This window comes from Podarcis pityusensis (assembly GCF_964106645.2).
Source record: "Podarcis pityusensis genome assembly, chromosome: 13".
NCBI lineage: Eukaryota > Metazoa > Chordata > Lepidosauria > Squamata > Lacertidae > Podarcis > Podarcis pityusensis.
In genome coordinates this window covers 33,445,263-33,457,827 of record NC_138038.1, presented here as the reverse complement: position 1 = coordinate 33,457,827, position 12,565 = coordinate 33,445,263, and the positions used below count along the sequence as shown (strand labels likewise).

General features: G+C 39.3%; 1 protein-coding gene across 1 annotated transcript; it reads right to left on the bottom strand.

Annotated features, from left to right (window-relative positions):
- Positions 1-2,323: 2,323 nt before the first annotated feature.
- Positions 2,324-11,345, bottom strand: LOC308460867 (vomeronasal type-2 receptor 26-like; the record flags this gene model as incomplete). The annotated part of the gene is made up of 6 exons (XM_080977401.1): positions 2,324-4,031; positions 5,121-5,247; positions 6,026-6,253; positions 7,166-8,026; positions 9,040-9,331; positions 11,158-11,345. 6 exons carry the CDS (start codon positions 11,343-11,345, stop codon positions 3,130-3,132), a joined length of 2,598 nt encoding a protein of 865 aa, XP_080833527.1. The 3' UTR covers positions 2,324-3,129.
- Between the last annotated feature and the right edge of the window lie 1,220 nt (positions 11,346-12,565).

Genomic DNA, 12,565 nt, shown 5'->3' with positions numbered 1-12,565 from the left:
GCTGCTAACAGTCCAAATTGATGGGTGTGCTTGTGGTGCCTATGCAAAATGAACCAGGCACAGACTAAGGCATATGCTGTATCTATCTGGAGAAATTAAGCTCATCTGTTTTCCAGTGTCACTTGAAGAATGAAGGTTCTTCAACTCAGAGAGCTGACGAGTATCCTTCAAATGGCTACAAGGCTGAACTCAGCAGAGACACAGCCAAACATTTTCAGAGCTCAGCTTAAGAACACAACTGTATATTTACTGATTAGTACATAGGGAATGTATGCTAATATGAGTGAGAATATAAATTTGAGTTTACTAATAGGAGCCAGGAACATTCAAATATTAATACACACATACATGTATTCCAAATTCTCATTTTACATTATATGTCTCTATCACCTACTTTCTTACGAAGACATTTTTGGGGAAACAGAATTATACAAGAAAAGGAAATGTAATATAGCCAGCAAAAGAGGATATGTTTTAAGACCAGGAATCAGGAATATATGAAGGTGGTTGTGAAACTTGTGGTTGGAATGATTCCCATAATGTTAAAATGCATGTCCTATGTATGGCCAATATTATACAAAGAAACAAATGTTGCAAGAATTTAGAGCCTTAAGAGAAACCACAGATGACCTCTGAGCATCACAGAATCATTCGAAGAAATAACTGAAATGAGGAGAAAGAAAATGCGGAAGTGAAATAAAATACAAAGGCTTAAATACATTTTACCCTGACTTTCTCCTGTGCAGAAAATAAGTGTTTATTTCCTTCTACTTTCACTCATGATCATAATCTGTTTTAGTTGTTTTTAAGAATGTGTTTTTGGATTATTGTGACCTGCCCTGGGACCTTATGGGGAAGGGTGGATAAGAAATCATCATCATCATCGCCCATTGTTTTCAGAATAAACTGTTAAGAGTTTGTCTTGCCAGGTACAAACACAAGGATAAAAATATAAGCAATTTTTCCCGTCCTTACAAAAAGCTATCAAGTAATCCTGGTGGGGGATCTTCAGTGAAAGATAATAAATCATTCACGAAACCACCATAAGTTGCAATGCCACCAATGATAAGGTCTCCTGGCTGATGGTACATGTGTTGTGGATAATGTGGACCACGAACCTTACATTTCACAGTATGAGCTTTGCATAGCATCTGAGAAAAGAATACTATGAACAAGACCACTAAAACAACCATCTTCTTCAGTAGAAGGGCAACTTCTCCCTCTACATGCAGATTTTCTAAATTCAGAGTGTCTATGCTTAGAGATTCCTCTAATGGTAGTTGGTTCACAGATCTAAATCTTGAGTCATGTAATGCAAAAGTATCAGAGAATAAACCTTTAGATCCTGGCCTTATTCCAGTTCCTACTCTTATCTCTAAATAGTACCAGGCATATTTATAACATTCTTCTTAATCATTGAAGTTTATTTTACTCGTGGCCACTGAAACTCCACCAGAGATTAATATTGCAATGCTTTTGATAACTGAAGAAGAAGGAAATCAAACATTCAGATATGAGGATTCCCTATGGAATGCTGAAGAAAACATGTTTTTCACAGCTGAACAAAAGTTTACACTCATGATTAGCTTGGAAGAAATTGATGATTATGTTTGGAATGAATAACAAAGGAGGACGCCAGAAATATTAGGCTGCAATCTGGAACAATAAAACAAATTATAGAAGCTTGATAACAATGCAGGCCTCCTTGAAAAAACACATTGAGTGTTGTAGTCTGTGCAAAGAGACATGAACTCATTCCCCACCCACTGCTTGTACATCACCACATATCACAGCAATTACTTGCTTATGTCTCCCTGTCCCCTCCTGTCCCTACAAAAAAGGGAAGGGAGCAAACCACCTCTTTTTAAATTATTGGAAAGGGAGGGTAAAATCCCCTCTCCCAGTTAAGCACACTTTGACATATATCACAGTGCTGTTGTTGGGGGGAAGTGTGAGAGAGGCATACAGGGACTGACTGCACATATCTTCCTATAGGTATTTCATTATTTGCTAGCACTAAAGCAGCCCAATATGTCCACATGGATTCCCAGCCCCATTCAGTTCTCTGAAATAGGTTTTATTGCCTAATATTCTTGCTGTGCTTCTGCAATACAAATGTGCTCATAGGTTTTTTGTCTTGCAGGGTTCTCAATAAACCCTGCTACCTGTAACTATATTTATATGAAAATGCTCAATAGCATGCACATGTTGCACCATAAACTAATGTGAAACAATTAAAAGCACAGGATTGCCAATCAAAAACAGTTCTGCGCCTTATGCTTCTACTTGGTGTGAATTGTATTACGTGACTTTCTCTCTCCCACCACTGGCTCCCACTTGCACTCCTGAATGATCAGCAATGCTATTCCCTCCTAGTTGCCAAGAGTATACTTACATAGGAGCTGAGGTTGGTTCCTGTTCAAAAGCAGAACTGCAGTATTTGCAGTGCCTAAACAGCTGCACAGGTGACCAACAAAAAGGGTGCCGATGTCACAAAGCCACTGAGACCTGCAGGCAGATCCAGAACTTGCTAGCAACAAGTGCTGAGCCTGCCTTTAGGGAAATATTGATTCAATTTTCCAATTCAAGTTTTCAGCAAGGGGGAGTTGTATAAAAAACTTTATGTGGGGAAAACATTTACAAATATATTGCAGATCAAACACACATATCCAGCTTTCAAATCATCATAAAAGACAGGGGTATTCAAATTCTTCCATGTTTTTACCTAATGAACTGTTTCTGGCTGTTCAGCTCAGGCTTCAACACAATAACATTACATTTGGGGGAGGGAAGACATTTACTTCTGGCAATTCCTGCAGCCAAACTGGTGCCAAATGTATTGTTTTGCTTTCCTCTGTATTACCTCAGCAAGGCCAAGAGGGGGTCTTGTCATCTGGACAGCCCAGGACTTCCACATTAACTACTCAATATTGATTTTTCTATTATTATAACCATTTAAGCATGCCACTTACAATACCATAAACTAACAAGGCTGTGTACAACATAATAATAAACACCATATCATCGCTAAAATATCTGAGTAAAAACAAAAACAAAACAAATACTTGGACAAACAAAGATAAGTCCAGATTGCAAATTACAGTTTAGGAAAGAGATTTATTAAATTCTTCAGTGTTTATTCCTTATGAGCTGTTCCCTGTTGTTCAACTCAGGTTTAAACACAATAATGTAACATTTGTGGGAAAAGATGCAGCCCAGAAGGCCAGCACAGGAAGCTAAGATAGAGAAGATCTCCACAATAACCATGTATTTCCCCTTTGTGCTGAGGTAAGTTGGCACAAAGGATAGCCACACACTGCAGAAGACCAACATGCTGAAAGTGATGAACTTGGCTTCATTGAAACTATCAGGTAGTTTCCTGGCAAAGAAAGCTACTGTGAAGCTGGCAATTGCCAGGAAGACCATATAGCCCAGGACAATGTAAAACATGGTCACGGAGCCTTCATTACATTTCAGTACAATTTCATCAACCATTGAGTGGATGTCTACATCTTGGAATGGGGGAGAGGTCAGCAGCCACACAGTACAAATGCCAGTTTGAATAAGGGAAAAGGAAAGAACAATGCAGGTGGCCAGCTTTTTCCCCACCCATCTCCTCATTCTTGATCCTGGCTTGGTTGCCATGAAAGCTAGAACTACTGTGATGGTTTTTGCCAATACACAAGAAACAGCCACTGAGAAGATGATGCCAAATACAGCTTGTTGGAGGAGACATGTCAACTTCTGAGGCTGGCCAATAAACAACAATGCGGAAAGGAAGCAGAGCAGGAGGGAGACGAGGAGGGTGTAGGTGAGGTCCCTGTTGTTGGCAACGATGATGGGAGTGCCATGGTGCTTCATAAATGTCCCCAGCACCAGAGCTGTGATCAAAGAAAAGGAAAGAGCAATGCAGCCTAAACTGAGCCCCAAAGGTTCTTCATAAGACAAGAAGGTTACAATCTTGGGAATGCATGTATCCTGATTCTTACCTGGGTACTTCTCATCTGTGCATTTAATACAGTCATTCATATCTGAAACAGGAAAAGACATAAGCCTTCTTTCTGCATTACCTGAGTGTTGAGGTCTAATGTAAATATATATATATATGCAGGGCTGTACATATAGCCACAGCTGCAAAGTAACACTGTCTTTTGCTCCCACTATGTTGATCATAGCATGATTTAGAATTCATGTGTGAAATAGAACCTCACACACCAGTAATGTGTGAAAAGGACTATGGTATTGATCTTACATAAAACCTTAATAATATGCTCAAATGGTTCCTTTCGCAGTGGTTTAAGTTGACCCCTACATCTGTGATTTTCTTTGTGAAATATTTAGGTTTTTCCTATTCATACCAGTAGGTGTTCCTCTTATGTTTGTCCCAACTTTCCAATTCGTTGATTTACTTATGGTAAATCAGTACCGACAGGGCATGTGCACAAATAGTTATATTGGTTTTTTTTAAAAAAAAAATCCCTCAGAATTGAACAAAACCAGAAACCTGCACAAGCATACCACATTAAATAAGATATTTAACTGTAGTTTGTTTCTGGAGATTTCTGGTTTTTCATAATTATGAGAGCTCATAGGAAATATATTCGGGAACACTGGAAATAGGAGCACAGCCAAAATAGAAAAGAAATCAACTTTAAATTCTCAGCTTACACTTTTAATTTTAACATGCTGTGTAATAGATTGTAGAGGATTTTTTGTGGTTTGCCTGTGCAGTTTTCTGGTTCTGTGTAAATCTGAGGGACCAACAAAAAATGTACACCACTAGTTCCATTCAGAAGCACACCAGAAATAGTTATGAGCATGACTAGAAATGAAATGAAAGTACGAAGGAATAATGAGTGTGGAAAGAGGAGTAACAGAAAGTGACAACATATCCACTCATCACCAAACCATGAAAATGAATAGTCTGTGACCCAAGTGAAGCAGTTTGGAGCCTGATTTTCCTCACCTTATTGGATCAATACCGTATCAATTAAACCAAAATTTGCAAGGGGAAAACATCAAGCTTGGAGTAGCCTGACTGTAAAAATGTGTCCCTACGCAAATCAAATTAAAATACCGAGAACAGAAAACACCCAGTAGCATCAATTATACTTACTTACCCTCCTTGTCTGATATTTTCCCTTCTGGACATGGGATGCAATTGTAGCAGCAAAATGGTTTCCCTTCTTTCACTTTCTTGCTAGAACCAGGATGGCAGCTCTCACTGCATGTAGAAAGTGGCTGGGCCTAATCCATAAATGAGAAAGCAAAATAATGAGCTTGGAATCTTTAAATTTCATGGGCCTTTCCACTTCTTTTTGCAATGTTAAGGAATTTCAATCACATATGCATCTGTCAGGGAATTGGAGGCAGAGAAGGGGGAGAGAATAGGGACCTATAGAGATAAGCCTCCGATACTTAGCAGTTGTAGTTCCTCGGAGGAGGAGGGTGACGAATGGCTGTCAGAAAGCAATGAATCAGAGGGGGGGGGAGCAGCTTCCGGGGCCCAGCCACTCTTGTAACAGAGGAAGGAAAGGGGGAGGGTTCCGGAAGTGGTTATGCTGGAAGAAAGCGAAAGCATCGCCAGCCTCTGCAACTGACACTCCATGATGCAGATGTACTCTCAGAGCTCCGTGTAAATAGCAGAAAGAAACCAATAAATCCTGTAAATATGGCTGGATTCCCGGACTCTTATCTCTTCTAGCACTCACCAATCACTCCTGACAGCATCTTACATGCAGATTAAAGTACAAATTCCATTCCATCATAGACACACAGAAGGAGGGCTTTAAAGACCTCCTGGTAGCTTTGTATGATAGGCTTAGGTGTGAGGCTAACATCAACACTGGAAACATATGCATCATTAACATGATTGTTCGTTAAAGAACTAGGTTGTACTTTGAGAGAATACTGACACTAATCTTTCGTCTGGGCTCTTATATGTTTGATGACAGTTTTGAAGAGATACAGTTACTGACACTATTCTCTAAAACACTTTCACCCTAAATCTCCAATTGGATCCTACCTGGTTAAACCAGTAATGCCATGTTATGGCCTCTTCATTGATGGTGAACGCTTCCTCTGAAGGAACTTGCGCATCCATTTTCCCAATTTTTATTCTGTGAAAGGATTGGTTGGATGAAACCACCCAGTTGATGACATCGAATCCAGCTAGTAACTGCCCATTATTATCAAAGGAAATCTCGTCCCCAGCACTGTTGTTAAATGAAACATGTCTCAAAAAGTGATGGAGCTGGATGGAAAGAAGAAGGAGTAGGGTTTTCAGACCAATGTCTAATGGCAGCAAAGATGATCTCCTGAAGAGTGTTGAGTAGGAGGCAGTTGGCGAAATATCTGCTTACTATTTATAATTGAGAGATAATAGGAAGGATCACTATGTTATTCAGCAAACTGATAAGAATACATGCTGCTCATGTAATAAGCTAAAACACCTCAAAGAGATCAGTTTATGGTATCTTTTAGCAAAACATTCTCCTCCCATATTTCACATCAGTTTTTCTTCTCAAAAACTTAGAAAATATAGCTTTCAAAATGTATGCCCAAAGAGCTCCACAATCTTTTCCAGCATAAATAACTCATCACACATTTCTGTTGCTTTTTTAGCTGCATCTCACCTGTATGGTTAGCCATATTCTGCCCCATGAATAGGCCCTATACCTTCTAGGAATCAAAATTAACCCTTCTTTCCCAATGAGCATTACCTTATATCTATTTGACTTTAATCCACCTCATTATATCCACAAGGTGCGGGGAATCACCAGTCACAACTGCAACAGTGGCAAGAGAGAAGGTAACGACATAAAGACATAAGAAGAGCCTGCTGGATCAGGCCAGTGGCCCATCTAGCCCAGCATCCTCTTCTCACAGTGGTCAACCAGATGCCTGTGCAAAACCTGCCTTCCATGCCTACATGAATTTTTCAGATAAAACGCCGAACAAAATCTGGAGCTAGCAGGCTGGTGCAAGTCAGGTCAAACAGTACGTGACACCTATCACTACAACACCCTCCAAATCCCAAGGCCCCAAGCTTGGTCAAATGAATTTGGTACCTGAGGCAGAATATTCCAGGATTACCTTTCTGTGGGAGTAAAAATATAACAGTAAGAAATTATGCATTGTCACGTCAAGAAGTTCAGGCCACTACCTGCCATTTCTCTTGATTCTGTAGTTTCATTCTCGCTCCATCCAGATTTGCACTGTGCTTGACTCCAAATGAGGACATTGCATGTAAAGCATGGGCCACAGCATAGACAGCATTGTAGATGTTGTAGCTGTGGCCCGTCATGCTCATTTCAAAGAAGGGTTTGGGAAGGTTCTCTAGTTTCTCCTCCCTAGTGCAAATGTATCCATCCACGTTACCTACATCCGTTTTTGACAGTGTGCAACCAAAGGCCTGCTGCCAGAAGTCCCTGATGAACCCATCTCCTTTAGGGATGGAAGGATTTCTGGTCTCAATAAAAGACTGGAATCCTGGTACATCGTTGGAGTGAATCTTGAAAGCTAGCGTACCATGGATTATTTCTGTAACAAAATTCCTTTGATGGACTGTTGATGTAAGTTCCATCTGGGCTGTAAGAATCCAAACTTTCCCTCTTGGTATGCTTGTCTCACATTCTTGTTTTGCCAGATATGGAAACCATCTCAAATACATCATGGCATTTGATTCTCCATAAAAAACCACTATGTTGGCTTTACTATTCATGATTTCATTATGTAATTTACCTCCTCTTTCCAGGTTTTCATCAATTTCATTGAAAGAAATTAACATGGGGATTCTTTCTATGAAAGCAAAACAGACACCACTCTCAGAGAACAGTGGAATGATAATTTGCAAACATCTTTCTCCATTGTCAGTATCTGCGACTACAACCCCAATCCACACCCATCTAAAATGAAGAAGCAAAGAGAGTATCCCTGTATACTGAAGGGTTTCCTGAGGGGTCATCTGGTAAAAATCAAGCCCTGGTGTTTTATCATTCATCACTGGATTCGAACCATATACCAGCTAAAAGAAAAAGCAGGAAGGGAAAAAGAGACAGTTATGGTCATTTTCAAGATGTAGTTTCATATGCTCTGATCACTCAATACAGTGGCTAAGACACAAGGTTTACAGCAAGTGGTAAGGTAAGTGGATATTATTGCCTCTTATCATGATAGGGGACTAGTCCTTTCACAGGTACATTACATCAGCAGGTAGAACTAAAAATTTTCAAAATTAAGTAAATGGTTTCCATTCTTAATTTTTTGTTGGAGTGTAGTTGGACTGTTGTTGCTGCAGCATCTCTGGATGGTGCTGAGGTGGGTCAAGGTGCAAGCAAACTCAAGGCAGAATGAATACATCAGTGTAAAGGGCTTCTTATGCATCTGCACAGTCTTGACATCACCACCACCCAGGCCTGTCCAAATAAGGCACAGTGATACTGGTCCTGGGAGGATGGTTCTGCCCTACTGCAGTGGTTGCTATCTGCAAAATTACTTGTACTATACTATGACATATGAATATTGTGAGATGTGTTTTTCTGGGACATGGATGTCTATTTGATGGAATTCCTTTCCTAGGAAGGCTTGCCTTACAACAGCTCTAATGTACCTCCTTCTCAGTATGAAGTATTTTCTATGCAAGGAAGGATTCAATGCTGATAATAATAATAATAATAATAATAATAATAATAATAATAATAATGTAAAAAGATGTTTCTTCTTAACTACAAGGGCAGGAGCAAAGAGTAAAATGAAACACACATACAAATTTATACAAAAAAACAACAAAAAACCACAAGACCTAACTTTCTTTGTCCTGCGATTCTATGTTTACTTTGCTTTATCATTGCTTGGGTATTTTGCTGTCTATAATACTTCTTTCATTGGTTTACCATGTCATAAGTCATAAATATGGGTTTAATAGAATATCAACCTCCCTCTCTCCGACTTGCAAAATAAATCTGGAAGGACAAAAGCCACATGAAAAAGTATTGCATTCCCATACTTTCAATATACACAATTGCATATTATCCCTACCTGTGGAATCTTATAGATATCCAGGATATTTGCCACAACAACAGAGATTTCAGAATCCAGTCCCCCAATGACCGCTGTCAGATTATGCTGGATGTCACAGACGTAGTTGGGGGAAAACCTCTCTAACGAAGATAAAAGTAGCATTGTGGCATGGTAGGTCAACTTTTCATTAAAATAGCTGTCATATATGTGGAAGCCCAAGGTGATATTGGGTAAGATCTGAGGGTTGTCATTGACCTCCTTTACTGCAAATGCCAAGGCCAAAATATGCTGATAATTCTTTGACACTACACTAGAATTAAAATTGCATTCTGTATCAGAATGATATTTCACACTTTTTGAAAAACCAACACCACTATCTGCATTTTCATGTTGATGATGGTTGATTGCAGTATTCTAGAGAAATCCTAAAGTCAAGATTCTCTGGCTGGAGAAGGTTAGGGTTACGAGGACGTGGTCCTCCAATAGCAGAGAAGAACTCATCTGTGACAAACACCTATGCTATGCTTGTGAAGAACTCTGTGGACATGGATGCATACAAGAACTGTTCCACAAGCAGTTGCCAATTTTAGGCTTCAGAGCAAATCCATGCCTCCAGTAGTTCCCAGGCACCTTTATCTTCAAAGAGCCAATTCAGGATTGGGGCCCTCCTTGAGAGCAGTCAGGAGCTGGAATAACTACATTCATGCTGATTGGAATGGGGAGGCTTAAAAAAGGAAACTACATGTGGGAAGGATGTTAATCAACACAGCCTTGGTTGGTGGAAGCCCACCTCACTGCACTTAGAATAATGTACTTAATGAATTTTATTTCTTGAGACTCTCATTAGGGTTAGGTTAAATTTTCAATCATGCATGCACGTCGCAGGGACGTGTTATCAACATGAGTATTTTATGAGAGCTTGAGCCTGACATCACAACATACCATGTGGATGTTGCCCTGTGTGGATTACAGAATCTAGAACAACAGTGCCATCTATCTGAATTATTGCTGAAGGTTTGTGTGGATTTTGCTTTCTGACAATCTCACACAGTATATTATTTACGGCAGAGCTGTTTATTGTCCAAGCAGAAGAGTAAGCTTGTGGCGACTATGTGTAAATGGAATCGACTATGTGTAAATTGAATCTAGAGTAAGGCATATGCATACACCTAGAGTCCTTCTATCACTTCCTATGGATGAGGAAAATGGAGAGCGAATGTACAATATTGCACACTTCCCTTCTTGTGCTTGTATAATCCATTGCTAAACACCCTCCAGTAGAGTGAAATTCCTCAGTCAACACAGCTATACTTAATAAACAGCAAGGCTGAGCTCCTTGGTAACATGAGTTAAACTGCTTTGGGCTAAGAAAACAGAATCCAACAATTTCAGAACATAGAACACTGAACATTTTGTGAGTCACCTGTGAGGTATATCATAAACTTTATTCAAATGTTATTCCAAGGTACAAATATACATTTTTCAATATAGGCCTTTATTTACCTACTTTTTTATGAAGTTATTTTCTATGAAAAAGAATTATATGAGAAAATGGAATTTAACAAAGCAAGCAGAAATATATCTGTTTTCATATCAAGTCAGAGGAATGAATTTAGTTGATGGCAGCTCCCACAAGTCAAAATATTCTAGTATTTTACATCACATGAAATAAGCAAATTAAGATAAAATGCAAATATACCAGAAGCAATTACCACTGAGTGATTTTTCCAGAAACATCCAAAATTCAGTATTGTTTAACAATCTTTACATTAACATATATACCATTAGAATGTGCTGAAGAAAAAATGGGTGCTGTAAGAATGTAAGCAGAAGTGAAATGTGAGTCAAAGAAACAGAAGGGAAACTTTTAGTATCTGACAGGAGAAAGAATTATAAATAGGTAAAAGAAAATGGAGTTGAAAGAAAGATTATTATTTTAGGAAGCTTAAATGTATTCCACATAAGTCTTCTTCCTTTGAAGAAATTGAAACCTTCCCTTCAGCTTTACCTCAATTCCATCATTTTTTCCCTACAGGCCAAGCTGATATACCTCTGCATATATGTTGTAGCACTAGCACTGGTCTTTTCAGAGGGAAAGACATGGAAATGAAAAAAACACAACAAAAAACGTCTTACATAAACTCTTCAAGCAATGCCAGTGGTGGTTCTTCAGTAAAGGCTGTTAAAGTTTTCATGAAGCCACCATGAGTTGCAATGCCACCAATGATGAGGTTTCCTTGCTGATGGTATATGTGTTGTGGGCGATGTGGATGGGAAACCCTACATTTCACAATTTGAGCCTGGCATACCTTGTGCGGAATCATTGCCAGCATCAAGACCACTAAAACTATCATATTCAGAATGAAGGAAATCTTGCCTGTACGTAGACGATCCTTTGCTTTTCTACAGCACTATTGTTAGAGTTGTCCTGATGAAAACCATTGACTTAAATGGTACTTTCTAACACATATAAGCCTTGAAGTATGAAATGTAGAATATTGGAAATCATAGTATCAGACCCAGTCACCCATCCTAGCTCTAAATGCTGCTGGATTTATTTATAATATACCGTCTTTGCTGTTAATTTTTCTCATGGTTCCTGAAAGTTCAAGGAGGACTGGGTGAGCAGCAGACTCAATTACATGTTTTTAATAATTTAGAGCAAGGTAATCACCAGCTCAGATCCAGGGATTCCCTGTGGAATTGCTGAAGAAAACATGTTTGCTGCATCTGAACACACTTGTTGACTGCGGTATGGGTTGTGTGGCTCCACTGGCAGAAATTCCACATTGGGTGCTACCCATGTGCTCAGGGGGCCCAAAAGTCAATGCTGAGGTGGAAATTGCTTGGGAGAGAAAAGAATATGTATGAATATGATGAATTTTGGCATGTAGTAAATAAAATCACAGAATCAGAGGTCCACCAGTAAAAGGAAATCTTTTACTAAAGGTAAAGGCTTTATTACAAAAAACTTCAGGGGAATAAAAACTTCAGACGTGTGAGGTACAAATAAAAGTAAGAGAGAGAGACAGAGAGAGAGAGAGAGAGAGAGAGAGAGAGAGAGAATCACCAGCTCGCTGAGCACACAAATTTATCTCTCCTGTCTCAGTGTGACCTTGAGATAGTCAAAACAATATTTGCAACAGAAATGAACCTTCTAGAATCTTCCAGCATTTGCCAGTTCCTGCCCTCAAAGACTTTAGCAATGACAGAACACTGTGGAAATTCCTAAAAAGTATGGAAGCTGGCTATGTGGCAATGGGTGGCCTTTGGGGTAGGTTTTGATGGCATTTCTAGAGCTGTAGTTGCGGAGCCACAAGGAGAGAACGGGGTAGAATGTGATAATGGGGGGAGCAGGCCGGAAGTTCTGCTGGTTCAAGAAGAAGAATAGGGCCAAGTATCATGCATATATATCACTTGAGAGCTGCTTGTTTCAGGAAGGAACCCCTGGCATTACACACATAATAATAGAAAATAGAATATATTAAGAATGACATAGGCATAGCATTATTATTGCTTTGATGATAAAAAATATATGTGGGGT